Below are 24,592 nucleotides of genomic sequence, written 5' to 3'. Positions count from 1 at the left end.
AGGGCACCCTGAGCTCTCAGGTGAATGAATACAACCAGGAGGGGCTGCAGGCACCATCCATGCAGAGGGCACCCTGAGCTCTCAGGTGAATGAATGTACCCATGAGAGGGCTGCAGGCACCACCCTTGGAGAGGGCTCCCGGAGCTCCTTGGGGGCCCGCAGGTCAGCCCGCACGGAGGAGGGGCGCAGTCCCAGCTACTCACACAGGACCCGGATGGCGGAAGGCTCGCGGGCTGCGCTCATGGCGGTGAGGTACCGCGCATAGTTCATGGCTCCGACACCCCAGCGCCGCGATTCCCCTTCAGCTGCTGAGATCTGAGAAGCCCAGGAGTCCCGTCAAGGCCTGCGGGCGGGCGTGCGCGGTGACGGCCGGCAGCCACGCCACCCCCGGGAGCAATTCACAGCGAGTCGGGCTCCGGACCTCGCGCCTGGGAGTCGCCGAAAGAAAGCGTCCTGTTTGGCCCAGGTGCCGGCCTGGGATTATCCAACGGTTTCGTCAGGGGCCGTGGAGGGGCCGGAAGTCCCTCGTGATCCTGATCCTTGGCCGCCATCTGGTGGCGGCTTTGGGCCATTGCAGCAGGCCCCTTAATCTGCGCTGAGCCCGGCGCGGCGTGCTGCGCTCCTACGCCCCCTCTGGTCACGAGGGCGACTGCTCAGTCCCTGCTGGGCTAAGTACTGTCCTTTCACCCATGAAACTGTAGGCCCTACCCTGGAGGGCACCAAGGTGACCCAGATGAATTCAGACCTGACTTTCTCCACGAAATGAGCAGTTTCGGGTGAGCGTAGAGTGCTGACACATTTTTGAAGAATCACTGTGAGAGTCTCCGCAAATGTTGACAGCTACCCTCACCTGGATTTTTCTGAGCTTTCATTATGGAAGACTTAGGTTGAAAGTGTATACCCAAGGAGATGCATCTCCTTGGTTCTAGCACCTTGCCCTCTTTTGTCACAGAATGACCCTCCTCCTCACCTCCACTTTTTCTGGGGTCTTGTTCTCTTTCCCGAGTCGGTGACATGGAATGCACGGGGTCTCCCCACCTGAGCAGGTGATGAGAGATTTTGAGACGATCTCTTTTTTCCTCTTACATGGGTATAAAGGACCCTCTTATTTAAAACAAATTCAGAGCTGGATTCCCTCATTCAGTAAACATTTACTGAGTCCTCCCTGGATGAGTATTGACACACTGCCAAATGGTTCTTTTCTAGATGTAAGCAGATTGGCCAGAGGGACTCTTGTGTTCCTATCTGGATATTTGAACAAGTTACTTAACCTGTATCGGCATCAGTTTCCTCACGGGAGTACTGCCAGATTAAATACGATCTCTATTAAGCTGATTAGCACAGCAGCCTGCACGTTGTAAGAAACGCTTAGTAAATGTTAGCTGTTATCATGAGGGGTGACAGTGCTTTTGGCAAACCTTAAGGACTCAGCCTCCAAATGTTTTTGGCAACTTTAAGGCAAGTGATATTCTTAGTTAATTCATGTACACAATTAAGGATCTTTTTGAGCTTGTTCTAAAAAGGGTTGTCCTTGAAGGTCCCTAGAAATTAGCTCAAGACTCTCTCAAACACATCTATAAAAGCCCTATTGTTGGTACGTTGTTAGGTGTTATCCAGTCGATTGGGACTCATAAAGTGGCCCCATGTGACAGAGTAGAACTGCCCCATAGGATTTTTTGGCTATAATCTTTAGAGGAGAAGATTGCCAGCTTTTTCTCTTGTGGAGCCACTGGGTGGGTGTGAACTGCCAATCTTTCAGTTAGCAGCCTAGTGCTGAACCATTGTGCCAACAGGGCTCCTTAAAAAAAACAAAGGCGTAGACCAAGGTTGATCATGAGGTATAATTAGAAATGTTGATGTACTGGAGATTTTGGCCTTCCCCCCCACCCCCTTCTAACTAGTGTGGTTCTAAGATTCTCAAAACAAGCTTAAACTTCTTCCTTTTGGAAGTAGGAACCTGTTTGAGGGAAGGAGTATGGAACATTCTCAGCCACGAAAATCACTAAAGGACAGCGTTTGCTACCACATTCATGCACAGATCCCTAATTTCTATAATAGTTACTGTACACAGGGATTTTTAAAGATGCAGAACTCATTTCTAATCAGTGGTTACACAATTCAAGGAACCAAAACTAAAGAGACTGAAGGTAATAAAATCTCCGACTCTGGCTCTCAACCCTTAGAAAGTTTGCTCAGTTTCCTAGTTGGCCTGCCCTGGAGTTGGTAGATGAGATCATGGCTGGGGATGGTGATCAGAGCCTGCCTGATGACCGAGGCTGGAAACAGAGGCAGAGAAGTTGCCCATCAAGGCAGACTAATCGAATGCAGGGGCGCATGATGGGGTGTGATTAGGAAGTGCAGGACAGAAAACACGGCAAGACGGTGGGGAAAGGAAGTCCAGGTAAAGTTGGGGAGAGCTTACCTGTCAATCAGAAGCTACAAACTGCAGATAAAGCTGATTGCCAGAAACCAGACCGACTTTGGATGTCAAGTGCAGCAGCAGCAGGAGTTCTGAGGAAGTAAGTAGAATGAGCAGGGTTCACAGCTGAGTGCTGCCTTTTTAAAGACTTGGCTTAGGACTGCCTGAGGTTGGAATTAAGGAGGCCAGATTCTCCGGAGTCGGTACTTCTCTGGGCATTTGTTAAATGCTTACTACATGCTAGCAACTGCAATGAATTTCAAATAACTGAGACAAAACCACCGTTCTTGACGAGTATGTGTTTGTATGTTGAGGGCTTAACGATTTAATGTCGTAGGAAGTACATAGCAGAGGTAGGTACAAGCTGCTAAGAAAAGCAGAGAAGGTGGTGGTTATTTCTAACGGACAGGAGTTCCCGGGTGAATTAGAAACAGAAGCCTCTTTTCCTCTCATCTTCCTCTTAGGATCCTGGTCATGCTCCCAGGCTGAAAGCAAACAAGGTCACACACTGATTGTCATTCTCTACTACTTTCACTTAAAACTTAAACGGCCTTCACGTAAAGACTTGTTCTTCACTTGACAGACTTATCCCAAAGCCTTTTCCACAGTCTGTGAGGAAGTTACGCGTCAGAACACCAGGTCGTTCAGGGAAATTTTACAGAATGTCCTAATTTGTAGGCATTGTGGGCTAGACTGAAGCCCCCGTGGCGCCTTAGTTAAGAGCTCGGCTGCTAACCAAAGGGTTGGCAGTTCAAATCCACCAGCCGCTCCTTGGAAGCCCCATAGGCAGTTCTACTCTGTCGTATAGGGTCACTGTGAGTTGAAGTTGACACCAACGGTTACAGGGGCTACACTGGTGAGACTAGTTTTGGGTGAATGGCGATGGAAAACGTGTGCATTTTGAGAGATGGGTGAGAAGCTGAAGAAAATTAGAACAAGTCCACAAGAGCCAAAATATGACCTTGAGTGTATCCCACCTGAATTTAGAGACCATCTTCTAATCTGATGTTGGCCACAAGGCAGGACGCTTTTATTCAGCTGCTAAAGACACTGAGCAACTTTTACCTCCAGATGTTTGACTGTGGAAGAAGTCTGCTGGCCAAATGGTCTCCACTGCAACTACTCATCTCTGCCACCGTATCACAAACGCAGCCATAGTCAATGAGTAAAAGGATAAGCACGTTTGTGTTCCAACAAAACTTTATTTATGGACACTGAAATTTGAATTTCCTATAATTTTCATGTGTCATGAAATATTTTTTAATTTTTTTCAAACATTTAACATACAAACTATTCTTAAGTTGTGAGCCATGCAAAAAGAGGCAGAGGGCCAGAACTGGCCCACAGGCTGTAGTTCGGTTGTCATCACCTGGCCATGTCTAGCCACAAAGGAGGCTGGGAAATATAGTCTGAAACTGTGGGGCATATGCCCATGAAGAGGGGAGACCATATTGTAGTATGGCAAACAACTCTCTGTTACACACCCCCAGACTAGTTCTTAGGAGATCTGTTAGCATAAGTGTCCTGATTTACTTCACAGAAGATTGCCTGAGAGCTACTACTTAGTTCTACAGCCCCTTGGTTCTAATTTTATTTTAATTATGTCTCTTACATTTTCTCAGTTAAAAGATTACAGCTGTGTGAGATAAAGTGATCTACAGGCAGTTCCCAGATTATGAACAAATTCCTTTCCTAACTGTATTTAAGTCGAATTTGTACATAAATCAGAACCTAATATCTAATATCAGTTAGTCAAATGTTTGTCTTAGTATACAGTATACAGTGTACCTTTCTAGGCATAAAGACATTAAAGAACACTTCCAGATACACTAAAACATCTTTAACATAATAAAGTTGTTAGGTGCTGTTGAGTTGGTTGTGACTCATAGTGACCCCATGTACAACAAAATAAAATACTCTCCAGTCCTGCACCATCCTCTCAATCTTTGTTATATTTGAGCCCATTGTTGCAGCTACTGCATCAATCCATCTCACTGAGGGTCTTCCTCTTTTTCGTTGACCCTCTACCAAGCACTATGCCCTTCTCAAGGGACTGGATCCTCCTGATAACATGTCCAAAGTGAGTGAGACGAGGTCTCTCCATCCTTGCTTCTAAGGAGCATTCTGGCTGTATTTCTTCCAAGACAGATTTGTTTGTTCTTCTGGCAGTCCATGGTATAGTCAATATTCTTTGCCAACACCATAATTCAAACATACCAATTCTACTTGGGTCTTCCTTATTCATTGTCCAGCTTTCACATGCCTATGAGGCAATTGAAAATACCATGGCTTTGGTCAGGCGCACCTTAGTTCTCAAAGTGACATCTTTGCTTTTCAACACTTTAAAGAGGTCTTTTGCAGCAGATTTGCCCAATGCAATACATCATTTGATTTCTTGACTGTTGCTTTCATGGGCGTTGATTGTGGAACTAAGTAAAATGAAATCCTTGACAACTTCATTATTTTCTCTGTTTATGATGATGCTGCCTATTGGTCCAGTTGTGAGGATTTTCGTTTTATTTGTGTTGAAGTGTAATCCATACTGAAGACTGTGATCTTTGATCTTCATCAGTAAGCACTTCAAGTCCTCTTCACTTTCAGCAAGCAAGGTTGCGTCCTCTACATAAAGAGTCTTCCTCCAATCCTGATGCCGAGTTCTTCTTCATATAGTCCAGCTTCTCGGATTATTTGCTAAACATACAGATTGAATAAATATGGTGAAAGGATACAACCCTAACACTTTGCCTGACTTTAAATCACTCAGTATCCCATTGTTCTGTTTGAACAACTGCCTCTTGGTCTATATACAGACTCCTCATGAACACAATTAAGTGTTCTGGAATTCCCATTCTTCACAATGTTATCCATAATTTGTTATAATCCACACAGTCGAATGCCTTTGCATAGTCGGTAAACACAGGTAAACATCTTTCTGGTATTCTCTGCTTTCAGCCAGGATCCATCTGACATCAGTGATAATATCCCTCATTCCACTCACATCCTCTTCTGAATCTGGCTTGAACTTCTGTCAGTTCCCTATCAATGTATTGCTGAAACAGCTTTTGAATGATCTTCAGCAAAATTTCACTTTTGTGTGATATTAATGATATTGTTCTATAATTTCCACATTCTGTTGAATCACCTTTGTTCAGAATGGACATGCGTAGGATTGCTTCCAGTCGGTTGACGAGGTAGCTGTCTTCCAAAGTTCTTGACATAGATGAGGGAGCACCTCCAGTGCTTCATCTGTTTTTTGAAACATCTCAGTTGATAGTCCCTCAATTCCTGGAACCTTGTTTTTCACCAATGCCTTCAGTGCAGCTTAGACTTCTTCCTTCAGTGCCATTGGTTCTTGACCATATGCTACCTTCTGAAATGTTTGAACGTCGACCAATTCTTTTTGGTACAGTGACTCTGTATTCCTTCCATCTTCTTTTAATGCTTCTAGCATCGTTTAATATTTTTCCCGTAGAATTCTTCAGTATTACAACCAGAGGCTTGAATTTTTTCTTCAGTTCTTTCAGCTTGAGAAATGCTAAGCATGTTCTTCCCTTTTAATTTTCTAACTCCAGGTCTTTTTGCATTTCATTATAATGCTTTGTCTCCTCCAGCTGTCCTTTGAAATCTTCAGTTCAACTCTTTTACTTCATCATTTCTTCCTTTCACTTTAGCTACTCTACTTTGAAGAGCAAGTTTCAATGTCTCTTCTGACATCCATTTTGGTGTTGTCTTTCTTTCCTGTCTTTTTAATGACCTCTTGCTTTTTTCGTGCATGATGTCCTTGATGTCATTCTGCAACTCCTCTGGTCTTTGATCATTAGTGTTCAGTGAGTCAAATCTATTTCTGAGATGGTCTCTAAATTCAGGTGGGATATACTCAAGGTCATATTTTGCCTCTTGTGGACTTGTTCTAATTTTCTTCAACTTCAGCTTGCATATGAGCAATTTTTGGTCTGTTCCTCAGTCGGCCCCGGCCTTGTTCTGACTGATGATACTGAGCTTCTCCATCATCTGTTTCCACAGATACAGTAGAGTTTGATTCCGAGTATTCCATCTGGTGAGGTCCATGTATATAGTCACTGTTTATGTTGTTGACAAAAGGTATTTGCAATGAATAAGTCATTGATCTTGCAAAATTCCACCATGCGATCTCTGGCGTCATTTCTACCACCAAGGACATTTTTTCCAGCTACCTATCCTCCATCTTTGTTTCTAACTTTCGCATTCCAATCACTAGTAATTATCAATGCGTCTTGATTGCATGTTTGATCAATTTCACACTTCAGAAGTTGGTAAAAATCTTTAATTTCCTCATCATTGGCATTAGTGGTTGGTTGGTAAATTTAAATAACAGTCGTATTAACTGAGCCTCCTTGTACATATGGATATTATCCTATCACTGACAGCATTGTACTTCAGGATATATGATGGTTAAGGTTGTGTGTCATCTTGGCCGGGCCATGATTCTCAGTGGTTTGGCAGTTATGATGTGGTTTGGCAGTCGTATGATGTTGTGATAGCTTGCATGATGAGATTTGATATAATGTGATCACCTCCACGATGGGATCTGCTGTGAGTAGCCGATCAGTTGAAAGGGAGTTTCCTTGGGCGTGTGGCCTGCATCAAATATAAGTGGACATTCTGGCAAGGCTTGTGGGCTTTTCCTTGCTCTGGATCCTGAAGCTGGCTCTTGTTTGTCTGACCTTGGGACTTGAGATAGCAGCTTACCTGTGGTCTTATCTGTCGATTTTGGGATTCATTGATCTTCCCAGCCTGTGAGCAAGAGCCCTGCTCTCTGACCTGCCGATCTTGCGTATGCCAGCCCCCGAGGCTATGTGAATCAGCAGAAGCCTGTAGCCTGACTCAAGGACTTGGGCTGTTCCAGCCTCTTCAACAGCATGAGTCATTTCCTTGATATAAATCTCTCTCTGTATTTATACACTTTACTGGTTTTGCTTCTCTAGAGAACCCAGCCTAAGACAGGATAGAGCTTGAAATGTTCTTTTTGACAATGAATGTGACACCATTCCTCTTCAATATGTCATTCCCAGCATAGCAGACCATACGATTGTCTGATTCAAAATGGCCAACACCAGTCCATTTCAGGTCACTAATGCCTAGGATATCAATCTTTATGCATTCCACTTCATCTCTGACCACCTCCAATTTTCCTAGATTCATACCTCATACATTCCACATTCCAGTTGTCAATGGATGTTTGCGGCTCTTTCTTCTCATTTTGAGTCATGCCACGTCAGCAAATGAAGGTCCTGAAAGCTTTACTCCATCCACGTCATTAAGGTTGATTCAACTTTGAGGGGACAGCTCTTCCCCAGTCGTATTTTGGGTGCCTTCCAGCCTGAAGGGTTCATCTTCTGGCACTATATGAGACAAGGTTCTGCTTAAATTCATAAGGTTTTCACTGGCCAATTGTTTCAGAAGTAGACCTCCAGCTCCTTCATCCTGGTCTGTCTTAGTCTGGAAGTTCAGCTGAAACCTGTCTACCATGGATGGCCCTGCTGGTATTTGAAATACTGATGGCATAGCTTCCATTATCACATCAACACACAAGTCACCACAGTACGACAAACTGAGAGACACGTGTAGTAATACAGTAATATAATAATATCTTGATGTGTGTCACAAAGAAGCACACGTTTGTTATTATAAACCATTGTATGTACCTCAAATTTTCAATATAATAGGCTTTAAGGAGTTGGTTCATAACTATGGGTTGTACCTAAGTCAGACATCCATAACCCAGGGACTACCTGTATATTCCTATGTACTATTCATTCTTCTAACAATCTAGTGTCCATTTAGAGAGAAATATGATTGACTCTGGTCTAAGACTATATTTATCCTCACATGCAATCTTCATGACAAAATTTAGTGTCCTGAATGAACCCTCACATATAGCAAGTGAGTCCCCAACCATTGTCCCAGCCCAGCAAACTCTGGTTTATTCAGCTCAGCACCCCCAGGTACAGCTGGATTATTTCCTACCCACCACCCACTAGGAGCCCTGTCTTTTCTCCCCAGCTTTGGACTTACAAATATCCAGGGGCATTGTAAGGGATAGGTTTCCACACATGACCACAGGTGCCAATCTTCTCTTCTTGTAACCAGCCCCTATCTCTCTTGGGTTGGAGAAGGGGAGCACCTACTCCTTTCCCAGTAGGGGAAAGATGGAAAAAAGCCAAGAACTTCCCACTCTTGTGAAATCACTTCAACATTTGTCTAAGAACCCTTCATTCTCTTACATAGACTAGATGGATATATAGAGGTGGATACTCAGAGGCTAAGTTTGATCATCTTAAAATGAGTCCTGCTATGATGTGCCTAGAATGCGAGAGGGCATCTCTACTGTTTTCTCAGATTTGAGCTTCATCCAAAATTCTGAGGAAGCAGAAAAACTAAAACCCATGTTAACTTGCTGTTACACAAGGAAGGAACCACCACCACGATTGCCACCCAAGTTTTGTGCGTTGGACCATGAGATTTGAGCTCACCTGCTTGCTACACGCCCAGTGGTAGTCCAAACGGCACTACATCGTGATAAAAATTAATCCCCAACATAGCTATAGGCTTCCTACTCAAGCCTCACATGAATTCTGTGTCCACCATCCTCGACAGCCCTAGTTTACCACAGATTCCCAAGCATCCTCCCTTCCACTCCACACCGTTCCCCCCCCCCCCATTTCTCATCATCTCACCCTCTCCTGTCAGATCCTAATTTAGTAGGTGAGGAGCAAAGCCCAGGAATCTGACTTTTTAATAAGCCCCGAGGCAATTTTGATGCAAGTGTTCTAAGAAACACTGTTTCATGGAATATCTAAATAATGACCACCATGACTCACATTCCTGTTTTCCTTGATCCCTGTCCAAAATCAAGACTTTCTGGGTATCTACACTCTTGCACACTCTCATCACTCTAATGCTCTTTATATCGTCCTGCTTGATCAAACAACCCTTCTTCCCCTCTCTCTCAAGCCTCTGAAATGACTTAGCCTTTTGGACCTTTAAACTCAGTTCCACACCATCTGGCTTTGCCAAACTCTGGCTTTACTGAAACCTGGCTACTCTCTTTAATGACACTAGTTTCCCTGTAGCTCTCTCAAGTGAAAATTGCTCATCTTCCCATACCCCACTTACCTTACAATAGGATGATGAGATTGGTATCCTCCTTTCTCCCAAAACTGCCGCCACACCATTACTCCTCTTGCATTACTCCTTTGAGCCTCATGCTCTTTGGCTATGTGCTCTATCTCCATGCATGTTCTACCTCCACCTTTCCTGCCACTGTCATATACCAAACTCCAGGCTCACTGAAGACATCAGCACCCAGCTCACCATATTCCTTTCGTGCCATGTCCTGCTATCATCCGAGGTGACTTTTCTGTCCATGTGGAAAATATTTAGCTCCCTGACTTCTCATGCTCTTGACTTCTTCATCACTTCCAAGCTTAACTACCACTCTACAGACACACCTTGAACCACATCATCACCGGGAAGCACTCTATATCTCTGATATCACTAATTCATACATCTTACTCTCTGTCCACATTCTCCCATCTTTCCAGCTCACTCACTTACGACTCTTACCACATGGGTTCTCCAACTTTCTAGGTACCTCCAGTCAATGGAAACCTCTACTCTCTCCTTATCCATCAGCTCCTTTATTTCATCACTTCCCTCTTATCCTTCTTAGGTAAAATTTCAACTACTCTGATTCTAATAATCTAAACTCTCTTGCTCCACAGATCTCTAATTGCATGCTCATGGAAAAATCTCAACCCTAGATGGATCCAACTATCCTTTTTCTTTGTGTCTGCACTCTAAGTGATAAACTTTCTAAAGGCAAATGTAATAAGAATGCAGATTGACCCTGACCTGTAGTTCCTAACCTCAATGGCCCCTGTAATACCAGCAATGCTATTATGCTTCTCTTGGCTTCACAACAAGTATTTCAAATATTCTCACTTCTCATCAGACCCTAATCCTTCCACACTCCCCTTCTCTCTCAGCATAAACTCTCCTAATTCCCTGTAAAAATAAACAGATAAATCCTTTTACTTCTATACTTGCATCAATTTTCCTCTTACTCCCACATCCCACTTACAAAAGAAAAAGCATCCTACCTTCCATCTAAGGCCAATATCTCCATCTGGATGTGAGCCAAAAATCTCTTTCCAACCCCACATCAACCTATAGATACTGCTCAGTCTCTCTCCTCCCCTTCAATTAACTTCCTTGGAAGAGATACTCACTGTCTCATTTCCTCATATCTTACTCATCTTCAGCCCACTCCAATCTTGATTCTGCACCAAACGCTCCACAAAATTGTTCAGGTCAAATTTAGCAATGACTTGATGGCACTAAATTTAAAGATTTCTCTGTTTTATCTTGGTTGAAAACTCTGCACACGTGACATTCTTGATGACTCTCTTTTCCTCTAAGTTCTTTCTCCCATTAGTGTCTGTGATACTACAGTATTCTAATTTTCCTCCACCGCTCTGACAATGCCTCAGTTTCCTTTGCTAGCTTTTTCTATCTATATGACCCTTACATTTTGAAACACTTCAAGAAAACACTCTGTTCTTTTCTCCCTGGTGGAGCACAGCCAACTATATGACTTCCATTATCTTCTGATTCTTTCATTAACTGATTCCGCATTCCACAAATATTTAATGAGCATTCCCTGTGATCCAGGCACTATACAAGGGCCACAATTCAGTGGCAGGGCCATTAAGTTGACAACTGAAGGAGGCACCATTCATATAGAATGTTGTGTAACACAGTGGCACTGTTAAGTAGTTAACAAGGCAGATACTGTAGGATTTACTGTTTTGCAGAAGAAATATAAATAATGCAAATAATTTCAAAAGTAGTTACTCAATTGCAATTGGGAATAGCACTTCAAAGGAAAAGTTGGAGTGGTCATTGAAGCCATCCTGAGGAAGTAGCTTTAAAGTTGGGCCTGAAAGCTGAATAGATGGGGAAGCTAGTGGTGGGAGGGAGCAGAGTTTCCAGGAGAGAGAAGAGCACGTGTAAAGTGAGGAGGAGGAAGGACCTTGGTATATTGGGAGATCTGTAAGGTCAGTGTAGCTGGAACGGGTGAGTGGGAGACAGAGTGATGGAAGACGAGACTGAGGAGGCAGGCCGGGGGTAGATCGTGTGGAACTTCCAAGGCCTCTTCAAGAACTTTACTCTATTTTAGAGAGAATTTTTTGTGTGTGTGGTAAGTATATATGTAACAAAACATTTGCCATTTCAACATTCTTCACATGTACAGTTCAGTGACATTAATTATGTTTATCATGTCATTCAACCATTCCCTTACTTGTTTCCAAATTTTTCCATCATTCTTATCAAAAGCTTATTGCCTCCTAAGCAATGACTCCACCTTTGCCCCTCCCTCCTGCCCCTGGGAACCACTAATAAACTCTGGCCTTTATACACTTGCCTATCCTAGCTATTTCACGTAAGTAGAATCAGACAGTATTTGTCCCTTTGTGACTGACTTATTTCGCTCAGCATAATGTTTTCAAAGTTCACCCATTTCTGAGCATGTGTCAGGACTTCATCCTCTTTATGGCTGAGTGATATTCCATTGTATGCATATACCACAGTTTTCATCCATTCATCTGTTGATGAACATTTAGGCTGTTTCCATCTTTTGACTATTTTAAATAGTCCTGCAATGAACATCGGTGTACAAGTGTCTGTTTGTGTTCCTGCTTTCAGTTCTTTTGGGTGTATACCTAGGAGTGATCATATGGCAATTCTATGTTTAATTTTTTGAGGAACCATCAAACTGTTTTCCACAGTAGTTGTATCATTTTATAATCCTACCAGTAATGAACGAGGGTTCCAATTTCTCCACATTCTTGCCAACGCTTGTTTTCTGTTTTTTTAATCATAGCAATCTTAGTGGGTATGGGGTGATATCTCATTGTGGTTTTCCTAGAAAAAAAATTGACCAAGGAAGTGAAAGTCTTGTACACTGACAATTATAGAAGATTACTAAACGAAATTAAAGAAGAACTAAATAGATGGACAGAAATTCCATGCTTATGGGTCAGAAAACTTAACATTGTTAATATGTTCATACTATCTAAAGAAATCCATAGATTTAACACAATACCTATCGAAATCCCAACAGCCTTCTTTGGAGAAAAGAAAAAGCCAGTCCTCAGATTTATATGGAATGGCAAGGCTGTTAGGGCTTGAATAGCCAAAGCAATCTTGAAAAAGAAGAACAAAGTAGGAGGACTGGTATAATGATAGACATATAGAACAATGGAATCGAATTGAGAGTACATCTATGGTCAATTGATTTTCAACAAGGGTATTAAATTCTTCTAATGGGGAAAGAATAGTCTCTTTTAATAAATGATGTTGGGACATCTGGATTTCAACACACACACACACACACACACACACACACACACACACACACGCACAATGAATCTTGACCCATACCTCACACCATGTATGAAAACTAACTCAAAGTGGGTCAAAGAACTAAAACCATAAAACTGTTAGAAGAAGATACATGGGTAATGCTTCCTGTCCTAATTTTTACAACCGATTCTTGACTATGACACCGAAAGCGTGAACAGCAAAGGGCAAAATAGATAAATGGGACCTCACCAAAATTAAAAACTTTTGTTCATCAAAGGACTTAGTCAACAAAGTGAAGAGACAATGTACAGAAGCCGAAAAGAGACAAGGACCTTCCTCCAGAGCCAACAGAGAAAGAAAGTCTTCCCCTGGAGCTGGAACCCTGAGTTCAGACTTCCAGCCGCGTACACTGTAAGAAAATAAATTTCTGTTTGTTAAAGGCACCCATTTGTGGTGTTTCTGTTATAGCAGCACTAGATAACTAAGACACTTGGCAAAAGCAGCAGGAAAAGCTAATGCAAATCCTACATTCTCACCCAATCCACTCAAAGCATTTGTGATTACAATGCCTACCATTCTTTACCCTGCCATCCTGCTTTATGTAAAAGCAGCAGGAGCACTGCCAGTCCTTCTAAACTCACAATACTACCACACAAATACAAACCTCTCCCTGTGACTGCCTAACATGGTAAATAGCATCACCCACCTAGCTCTGCCAAATAGAACCCTAAATATCATCTTTGGTGCTTCGTTTTCCCTTAAATCCATCAAATCCTATGAATTTACCTCCTAATTTGTCCACGTCTCTCTGTTTTTCCCGAATCACAAGCAATTCTAAACCAAAATAAATTCAACTCTGAACTGGACTGTTATAGTAATCTCTTAACTAATCTCCCTCCACCTTGTTTGTCTTCTTCACTCTATCCTCCAGATTAAAGGCAAAATACAAATCTTATCGTGTTGTTCCTTCAACCCTTCTGTACTTCCCATACCACCTCTAGCCCCATCTTCACCCCCTAGCTTGAGTCCTTCAATTATTTCCTTTTTTCTTGGGAAAAGGACTAAACTCTTTTTCTTTTTATTGTTGTAGTTTAAGTGAAAGTTTATAATTCAAGTTAGTCTCTCATACAAAAATTTATACATACATTGTTATGTGACCCTAATTGCTCTCTCTATACTGTGACAGCATACTCTGCCTTTCCACCCCCGATTTCCAGCTTCCATTCAACCAGCTCCTGACCCTCTCTGCCTTCGCATCTCACCTCTGGACAGAAGCTGCCCATTTAGTCTCATGAATCTGAGCTAAGAAGCACTCTCTTCACAAGTACCATTTTATGTCCCACAGTCCAGCCCCATCTTTGCCTGAAGAGTTGGCCTCGGGAATCGTTTTAGTTTTCAGTTGACATAGAAGCCGGGGGCCGTGCTTTCTGGGCTTCCTCCAGTCTTGGTCAGACCATTAAGTCGGGTCTTTTTGCTAGAATTTGAGTTCTGCACCCGACCCTTTCCCTGCTCCATCAGGGACTGTCTGTTGTGTTCCCTGTCAGGGTGGTCACTGGTGGTAGCCGGGCACCATCCAGTTCTTCTTGTCTCAGGCTGATGGAGTCTCTGGTTTATGTGGCCCTTTTGTCTCTTGGGCTAATATTTTCCTCGTGACTTTGGTGTTCTTCATTCTCCTTTACTCCAGGTGAGTTGGGAACAATTGATGTATCTTAGATGGCCGCTTGCTACCTTTTAAGACCCCAGACGCCACTCACCAAACTAGGATGCAGAACATTTTCTTAATCAACTTTGTTATGCCAATTGACCTCTATGTCTCCTGAAAGCATGGAAGGACCAAACTCTTGACCACAGCCTATAAGGGCCAACATGGTTTGACCTCTGGCTACCGGCTTAGTTTCGTCTCTCACCTCTCACCTCCTCAATTTCTTGTCTTCTTTCAGTTTCCTGAATGTACCATACTCCGTCCAGCCGGGAAGACTTTGCACGTCCTGCTTCTGATATTGGGGTGCTCTCCCTAGTCTGTCTTTGCCTAGTTCTACTCAACATTTCGATCTCAATGGAAATATCACTTCCTTGGAGGACCACCACCCTTCTCCCAGACTGTATCACTAGACCATTACAAACTTTCCTAGCACCTCTCTTTTCAGCCCTTATCAGTATCAGTGTTTGTGGTAATACAATACTTTGCATCGAGCATTCCCGTTAGACTTTAAACTCCATACGGGTAGAGGATGGACCTACGCATATCCAACACCTATTAAAGTGCTGGCACATTTGTTGCTAGTTGCCATCGCGTTAGTGCCAACACATGGCAACTTTCTGTATAACAGAAGGAAGCATTGCTCGGTCCTCACGATCGTTTCCATCTTCATGATCATTGCTATGTTTGAGTCCATTGTTTTGACTATTGTGTCAGTCCATCTCATTGAGGGTTTCCCTCTTTTTCCTTGACTCTCTACTTTACCAACCGTGATGTCCTTTTCTAGCCACTGGTCTTTCCTGATGATGTGTTCGAAGTAAGCAAGCTGAAGTTTAGCCACTCTAGCTTCTAAGAAACATTGTGATTGTATTTCTTTAAGACTGATTTTTTCATTCTTTTGGCATTCCACAGTCTATTTAATATTCTTTGCCAACACCACAGTTCGAAACATCAATTCTTCTTCTGTCTTCCTTTTTTACTATTCAACTTTTGCATGCATATGAAATGATTGAAAAGACCATGGCTTGGGAGAAACACACCTTAGTCATTAAAATAACATCTTCGCTTCTTACTACATTACAGAGGCCTTTCCCAGTAGATCTATCCAATGCAATACAGCATTTAATTTCTTGACTATTGCTTCCATGGATGTTGATTTTTGATCCAAGTAGAATGAAATCGTTGACAACTTCAATTTCTTCTCCACTAGCACATAGAAAATGTTAAATAAATATCCATCAAATCAATCATTGCCCCTGTGGATTCGACTTGCCAAGGAAAACAATACCTTGTTTCCCATTTTGAATCCTGTTTCATGTATCTAAAAAAAAAAAGACAAAATGACAAATATCCCTCCTTCTTCTCTGAGGTTATGTCCATACTGTAGGTCCAATAGTTGGCTGGGTGGGATAATATTACATGCCTCTCTTTACCACAGAGTTTAAGCCCAGAATGCTCACCCATAAACTTGGTTGTCTGAAACTTAAATCTCTCTCAGATTATGGAGATTCTATGGTAAATGAGGAACAGACATGTCACTGCACTGTTGGCCTTTAAGAAGCAGACTTCAATGATCTAGGGAAAGGAAGAAAGACAAACATCTTGCTGTGGCTGCTCTATTTAATTATGGACTATAAACTTAAACAAGAATCCCTGGTAATGGACTGAAATTGATGAACCCTATGTCAGGACAAAAAAGGAAAAGTAGATTATGTTTCTTCCCCAGCCACAACTGTATCCTCTTTGTGATTGATCCCTCCCATCCCTGTGATTTATACATGTAATACCCACATTTATTTTTTACCATTCACATTGTTTTATTATTATTTGTCGACTTGAATACCCACTGAATACATACACACATATATTTTCTCATCAAGAATAGGAATCGTGTACCAAGGCAAGGTCATGGAAGCTCCACAGACACATCCCAATTCTCTGAGGGACCTAATTACTGGGCTGAGGGCTGGGGACTATGGTCTCAGGGAACATCTAGCTCAACTGGCATAACATAGTTTATAAAGAAATCCTACTTTGGTGAGTAGTATCTAGGGTCTTAAAAGCTTGTGAGTGGCCATCTAAGATACTCCACTGCTCCCACCCCATCTGGAGCAAGGCAGAATGAAAAAACCAAAGACACAAAGGAAAGATTAGTGCAAAAGACTAATGGACCACAGGTACTACAGCCTCCACCAGACTGAGTCCAGCACAACTAGATGGTGCCCGGCTACCACCATTGACTGCTCTGACAGAGATCACAGTAAAGGGTCCTAGACAAAGCTGGAGAAAAATGTAGAACAAAATTCTAACTCACACACACACAAAAAGACAAACTTACTGGTCTGACAGAGACTGGAGAAAGCCGCAGAGTATGGTCCCTGGATACTCTTTACCTCAGTACTGAAGTCACTCCTGAGGTTCACCCTTCAGCCAGAGATTAGACAGGTCCATAAAATAAAATGAGACTAAATGAGTACACCAGCCCAGGAGCAAGAATAAGAAGGCAAGAGGGGACAGGAAAGCTGGTAATGGGGAACCCAAGGTCGAGGAGGGGAGAGTGTTGACATATTGTGGGGGTGGCAACCAATGTCACAAAACAATATAGGTATCAATTGTTTAATGAGAAACTAATCTGCTCTGCAAACCTTCATCTAAAGTACTATCATAAAGAAAAATAGGAACCATGTTTTACTTGTCTTTGTAAACTCAATCCACAGTTTGCATTTGGTGGACACTCTCTACGTGTTTTTAATTCAATGGATTTAGTCCTCTTCAGCTTAAGACAAGCTCTTCCGAAGTGGAATTTCTCAGAATATTCTGAGCTGCCCCTTTTATCATTATTAATACTGTTGATAATAACGAGGATAAAAATAGCTAACCTTTGTTTGTTGTTGTTAGTTGTTGAGGAGTAGATTCCAACTCACGGTGTCCCCGCACGTGCACAGTAGAACTGCTCCACAGGGTTTTCGAGGCTGTAACTTCTCAAGAGCAGATTGCCAGGCCTGTCTTTCAAGGTCCCTATGGATGGGTTCAAACCAACCTTTCAGCTAGTAGTCAAGATCTTAACCCTTTGTGCCACCCAGGGACTCCTCAGACACTCCAAAGTGAATTTGTATGCATTTAGTACTCAAAATCATCCTGAGATAGGTAGTATTTTTGTCTTATTTTACGGGCCTGGTGACTGATATTTAAAGAGGTTACGTAACTTGCCCAAGAAGACACAACTTGTAAAAATGATAAGGCTAAGATTTGAAACCAGGCAGTCTGAGTCCAAAGCTATAATTACTCATTACACTGCCTCCCATCCCTTGAAAAGGACCACAGTCATAGGTTTCCACGTCAAGTATGGCCAAGTGTGCTCCTGCTAGACCCAACCCTCCTGCAGATAACAAAAATAAGCTCTGGACGTAATACTGGAAGGAAAGAAGGAAGGAAGGGAGTAAAAGAGAGAAGAAGGAGAGAGAAAAAGAGAAACTGAAGGCCCTGGAGAGTGAACAGAAGCCCGGAGAATCTGTAGGGAGTCCACACTGGAAGAAGGAATTTCCTCTTTACAAGTTGTACCTTCTTGGGCAAGTTATTTAACTTCTTTAAATCTTAGTCACCAGGATGAGAAGAGGCCAAAGCCAATAACTCATGGGGTGCCTAACTCAAATAGAAAACCTGCAGACTCTCTGGCCTAAAGAACCAGCCAATCCCTGGAGAAGGACATCATGCTTGGTAAAGTACAGGGTGAGTAGGAAAAGCGGAAGCTCCTCAATGAGATTGATCGGCACCGTGGCTGCAACAAAGGACTTCAGCGTAGCAAGGTTTCTGAGGATGGCGCAGGACTTGGCAACATTTTGTTCTGTTATACTTAAGGTCTGTGTTATGGATTGAATTATGTCCTGCCAAAATATGTGTTGTAAATCCTAAGGTCTATGCCTGTGGTTATAATCCATTTGGGATGGGTTTTCTTTGTCATGATAATGAGACAGGGTTAGTGTAGCCTGTGTCTTGAGTCCATCTCTTTTCAGATGTAAAAGAAATTAGATAAGGGATGTGAGCAGAGATGAGGGAAGAGTAATACCAAGTCACAGGAAGACCACTTAGGATCAGAGGCTCAAAGAGACAAAGACCTTCCTCCAGAGCCCACAGAGAGAGAAAGCCTTCCCCTAAAGCCGGCACCCTGAATTCAGATTTCTAGCCTCATACGCTGTAAGAAAATAAATTTTTGTTTGCTAAAGCCACCCACTTGTGGTGTGTCTGTTACAGCGGCACTAGATAAATAAGGTATGTGAGTTGGAACCAACTCAATGGCACCTAACAACAACAAAGAACCAAAGGACAGAGTTCAGAGCAACCACCCAAACCCATTAAAACCAAATCCATTGCCATGGAGTCGATTCCAACTCATAGCAACCCTAGGGGACAGAGTAGAATTGTCCCATAAGGTTTCCAAGGAGCGGCTGGTGGATTCAAACTGCTGATCTTTTGGTGAGCAGCTGAGCTCTTAACAACTATGCCACCAGGGCTCCATAGAGCAACCACAGACACTCGAAATTAAAGAGGGCAAAGTACAGAAATGAGAAAGCCTGAGAGGAGGAAGCCCGAATTCAGTGTATAAATTCTGCCCCAGTCTCTGACTGATCCTTAATCACTGCAACCCAGACGAAGGTAAAAGAACCGAACTGAGAGTTGAGCTGCTGCTCGAGAGACAAATTACAGTCTGATTTCAACCAAGTTCATTGCCTGGTAAAACAAAAATGTCAACACTCTTTGGAAGAATAAAAAGAATCCAGATTCTCTACAACATAACATTCACAATGCCCAGGATGAATTCAAAATTACTCAGCATACACAGAACAAGAAAAATGTGACTCAGTCTGAAGACTGAAAGGAAAACCATCAGGGGACATCAGCCCTGAGATGACCCAGTGGTTTGAATTAGCAGACAAGGATTTGAAAGCAACTATTCAAACTATGCTAAAGCAACAATTATAGCTAGCACAAAGTCTATCATTTGGTGTATACCCTGGCCTAGAGTAATTCAGGAAAATATTCTCACAATACATGAAAAGAAAGGAAATCTCAAAAAGAGAAACGTTATAAAAGAACAGAAGGGAAATTCTAAAAATGAAAAATAGAATATCTGAAATTAGAAAGGTGCCCTCGCTGGTACAACTTTTTCCCCCAGGAGATTTACCTTTTTATATATAAAAACTTCTCTTCTGTTCAGTGTCGTTGATAAACTGCCTCAGCTGTCTAATGACTCAGTTTCTCCTGTCTTGCACGTTTTCCCCACGTCTGTCACTTTGTCATTCTGTGGTGGTTTGCGTGCTGCTGTGATGCTGGAAGCTTTGCCACTGGTATTTCAAATATCCGCAGGGTCACCCATGGTGGACCGGTTTCAGCTGAGCTTCCAGACTAAGACAGATTAAGAAGAAGGACCTGGCAGTCTACTTCTGAAAAAATTAGCCAGTGGAAACCTTATGAATAACAGTGGAACATTGTCTGATACAGTGCGGAAGATGAGCCCCTCAGGATGGAAGGCACTCAAAAGGCGAGTGTTTTAGTGCCTGATTCTGGTATTTATGTCAAGATCCCTGTGACTTGATTTCTGCCTTAATCTTATTCCACTACCATGACCAATATTTCTAATTTTACCTAATCCTGCTTTCTTTCTGTGGTGATTTTAAAATATATCCACAAATTACGTGACATTCTTACTTCAAAAGGGACTCCAAAAATGGACTGCCTTGAGTGTGGGCTGTAGTTCACGACTCGCTAAGTTAAATCTTTTCTTTCCTTCCCAGATTCACTGGAATTTGGGCTTGGACAGACTCACTCCGGGGCCCTCATGCCAACTTCCTGTCTCCTTTGAACTCCTTAAGAGTGAGCCCTGGTGGGAAGTGGCTAAGTGTTTGGCTGCTAACTGAAAGGTCTTCGGTTCGAAGCCACCAGCTGCTCTGTGGGAGAAAGATGTGGCAATCTGCTAACGTAAAGACTACAGCCTTGGAAACCCCACAGGACACTTCTACTCTGTCCTACAGGGTCACTACGAGTCAGAATCTACTCGATGTCAACAGGTTTTTGGTTGGTCTCCTTGATAGGCACAAAACATTTCAGCTTGCACCTGATTTTAATTTATGTGTGTGCTGAAATGTTCCAAGTTAGACACCTAACAGGCCCACTGCTATGCTGATCAGTTTAAATTTTAATTCCTTTGCACACCCTGCCTTTTTGGATGACCTGATAGTGTGATAAAATTAATGAACAGCTGTAACTTCAAAGTATAAGAAAAATATTTGTTCAGCATCTTCCCTATTTTTTTTTTTTTAAATCTCTATAACCCCCAGTCTGTCTTTGTTTGGGGAGCACTTTTCTAGTTGTGCTGGAAATAGTGCTGCCCAGTTCATAAATCTATAAACCAAATAATATTCCACATTATAATACTGGTAAAAGTTTTCTTTTGACGAGAATATGGCCGAAGTGGCAGGGCGTGCTTCCAAGACTAGGTCATAAAAGGCACTGCGGCCTCCTCCTCTTCCTCTTGGGTCAGTCAATCTGACGCAAGCCAGCTGTCCATGTCTGAGGACACTCAAGCAACCCTACACAGAGGTCCGTGTAGAAAGGAACTGAGGCTTCTTCTCAATAGCCAGCAAGGAACAAAGTCTTCTGGCAACTGTTATGTCAGCGAGCCACTTTGGAACAGATCTTCCAGTCCCAGACAAGCATTCACAGGGCTGCAGCCCTGCCATCATCTGGACTGTAACTTCTTGAGACACCCTGAGGCAACTAAACGATTCCTGAATTCCTGACCCACACAAACTGCGAGATGAATGCTGGTGTGTTAACTTAATGTTCTGAGACTGGAAGAACCCCTGAAGCCAGGGCCCTGGAACCACTGTGAATCCGGAACTGGAATCATTCCCGAGACCCACTCTTCAGACAAAGATTGGACTGGACTATAAAACATGAAGTGATACTCGTGAGGAGTGTGCTTCTTGGTTCAGGCAGATACACGAGACCAAATGGGCAGCTCCTGTCTGCAGGCAGGATGAGAAGGCAGGAAGGGACAGGAGCTGGTTGGATGGACACAGGAAACCGGAGGTGAAAAGGGGGAGTGTGCCGTCACATTGTGGGGACCGTAACTACTGTCACTTAACAACGTGTGTGCGGATTTTTGTGTGAAAGATTGACTTGAGCTGTAAACTTTCACCTAAAGCACAATAATAATAATAAAAAAAGTTGATGTTTTAAGCTGCTAAATTTGGGGGCTAATTTGTTACATAGCAATAGATAATGACATACTTTCTCGCACATCCCTCAAAATGCACACGTTTTCCATCGCCATTCACCCAGAACTAGTCTCACCAGTGTAGCCCCTGTAACCGCTGGTGTCAATTTCAACTCACAGTGACCCTATACGACAGAGTAGAACTGCCTATGGGGTTTCCAAGGAGCGGCTGGTGGATTCGAACTGCCAACCCTTTGGTTAGCAGCCGAGCTCTTAACTAAGGCGCCACGGGGGCTCCAGTCTAGCCCCCAATGCCTACAAATTAGGACATTGCGTAAAATTTCCTTGAACGACCTGGTGTTCTGACGCCTAACTCCCTCACAGACTGTGGAAAAGGCTTTGGGATAAGTCTGTCAAGTGAAGAACAAGTCTTTACGTGAAGGCCGTTTAAGTTTTAAGTGAAAGTAGTAGAGAATGACAATCAGTGTGTGACCTTGTTTGCTTTCAGCCTGGGAGCATGACCAGGATCCTAAGAGGAAGATGAGAGGAAAAGAGGCTTCTGTTTCTAATTCACCCGGGAACTCCTGTCCGTTAGAAATAACCACCACCTTCTCTGCTTTTCTTAGCAGCTTGTACCTACCTCTGCTATGTACTTCGTACGACATTAAATCGTTAAGCCCTCAACATACAAACACATACTCGTCAAGAACGGTGGTTTTGTCTCAGTTATTTGAAATTCATTGCAGTTGCTAGCATGTAGTAAGCATTTAATCAATGCCTAGAGAAGTACCGACTCCGGAGAATCTGGCCTCCTTAATTCCAACCTCAGGCAGTCCTAAGCCAAGTCTTTAAAAAGGCAGCACTCAGCTGTGAACCCTGCTCATTCTACTTACTTCCTCAGAACTCCTGCTGCTGCTGCACTTGACATCCAAAGTCGGTTTGGTTTCTGGCAATCAGCTTTATCTGCAGTTTGTAGCTTCTGATTGACAGGTAAGCTCTCCCCAACTTTACCTGGACTTCCTTTCCCCACCGTCTTGCCGTGTTTTCTGTCTTGCACTTCCTAATCACACCCCATCATGCGCCCCTGCATTCGATTAGTCTGCCTTGATGGGCAACTTCTCTGCCTCTGTTTCCAGCCTCGGTCATCAGGCAGGCTCTGATCACTATCCCCAGCCATGATCTCATCTACCAACTCCAGGGCAGGCCAACTAGGAAACTGAGCAAACTTTCTAAGGGTTGAGAGCCAGAGCCAGAGATTTTATTACCTTCAATCTCTTTAGTTTTGGTTCCTTGAATTGTGTAACCACTGATTAGAAATGAGTTCTGCATCTTTAAAAATCCCTGCGTACAGTAACTATTATAGAAATTAGGGATCTGCGTATGAATGTGGTAGCAAACGCTGTCCTTTAGTGATTTTCGTGGCTGAGAATGTTCCATGCTCCTTACCTCAAACAGGTTCCCACTTCCAAAAGGAAGAAGTTTAAGCTTGTTTTGAGAACCTTAGAACCACACTAGTTAGAAGGGGGTGGGGGGGAAGGCCAAAATCTCCAGTCCATCAACATTTCTAATTATACTTCATGATCAACCTTGGTCTACGCCTTTGTTTTTTTTAAGGAGCCCTGTTGGCACAATGGTTCAGCACTAGGCTGCTAACTGAAAGATTGGCAGTTCAAACCCACCCAGTGGCTCCACAAGAGAAAAAGCTGGCAATCTTCTCCTGTAAAGATTATAGCTAAAAAAATCCTATGGGGCAGTTCTACTCTGTCACGTGGGGCCACTTTATGAGTCCCAATCGACTGGATAACACCTAACAACGTACCAACAATAGGGCTTTTATAGATGTGTTTGAGAGATTCTTGAGCTAATTTTTAGAGACCTTCAAGGGCAACCCTTTTTAGAACAAGCTCAAAAAGATCCTTAATTGTGTACATGAATTAACTAAGAATATCACTTGTCTTAAAGTTGACAAAAACATTTGGAGGCTGAGTCCTTAAGGTTTGCCAAAAGCACTGTCACCCCTCATAATAACAGCTAACATTTACTAAGCGTTTCTTACAACGGGCAGGCTGCTGTGCTAATCAGCTTAATAGAGATCGTATTTAATCTGGCAGTACGCCCGTGAGGAAACTGATGCCGATACAGGTTAAGTAACTTGTTCAAATATCCAGATAGGAACACAAGAGTCCCTCTGGCCAATCTGCTTACATCTAGAAAAGAACCATTTGGCAGTGTGTCAATACTCATCCAGGGAGGACTCAGTAAATGTTTACTGAGTGAGTGAATCCAGCTCTGAATTTGTTTTAAATAAGAGGGTCCTTTATACCCATGTAAGAGGAAAAAAGGGATCGTCTCAAAATCTCTCATCACCTGCTCAGGTGGGGAGACCCCGTGCATTCCATGTCACCGACTCGGGAAAGAGAACAAGACCCCAGAAAAAGTGGAGGTGAGGAGGAGGGTCATTCTGTGAGAAAGGAGGGCAAGGTGCTAGAACCAAGGAGATGCATCTCCTTGGGTATACACTTTCAACCTAAGTCTTCCATAATGAAAGCTCAGAAGAATCCAGGTGAGGGTAGCTGTCAACATTTGAGGAGACTCTCACAGTGATTCTTCAAAAATGTGTGTCAGCACTCTACGCTCACCCGAAACTGCTCATTTCGTGGAGAAAGTCAGGTTTGAATTCATCTGGGTCACCTTGGTGCCCTCCAGGGTAGGGCCTACAGTTTCATGGGTGAAAGGACAGTACTTAGCCCAGCAGGGACTGAGCAGTCGCCCTCGTGACCAGAGGGGGCGTAGGAGCGCAGCACGCCGCGCCGGGCTCAGCGCAGATTAAGGGGCCTGCTGCAATGGCCCA

At 43.1% G+C, this 24,592-nt stretch overlaps 1 protein-coding gene across 1 annotated transcript in view; it reads right to left on the bottom strand.

The window, feature by feature from the left end:
* The window catches only part of AADAT (aminoadipate aminotransferase), a 33,892-nt gene extending 33,586 nt beyond the window's left edge, over nt 1-306 (bottom strand). Inside the window, exon 1 of the mRNA XM_004388875.2 lies at nt 204-306. Within this exon, the coding sequence (XP_004388932.1) occupies nt 204-270 (67 nt within the window). The 5' untranslated portion in view covers nt 271-306. The remainder of the gene's footprint in view (nt 1-203) is intronic.
* Nucleotides 307-24,592: the final 24,286 nt, after the last annotated feature.

This window comes from Trichechus manatus, unplaced genomic scaffold, assembly GCF_000243295.1.
Source record: "Trichechus manatus latirostris isolate Lorelei unplaced genomic scaffold, TriManLat1.0 scaffold00220, whole genome shotgun sequence".
In the NCBI taxonomy this organism is placed as follows: Eukaryota; Metazoa; Chordata; class Mammalia; order Sirenia; family Trichechidae; genus Trichechus; species Trichechus manatus.
Note: the sequence above shows the minus strand (reverse complement) of the source record. Positions and strands in the feature narration are given on the sequence as shown.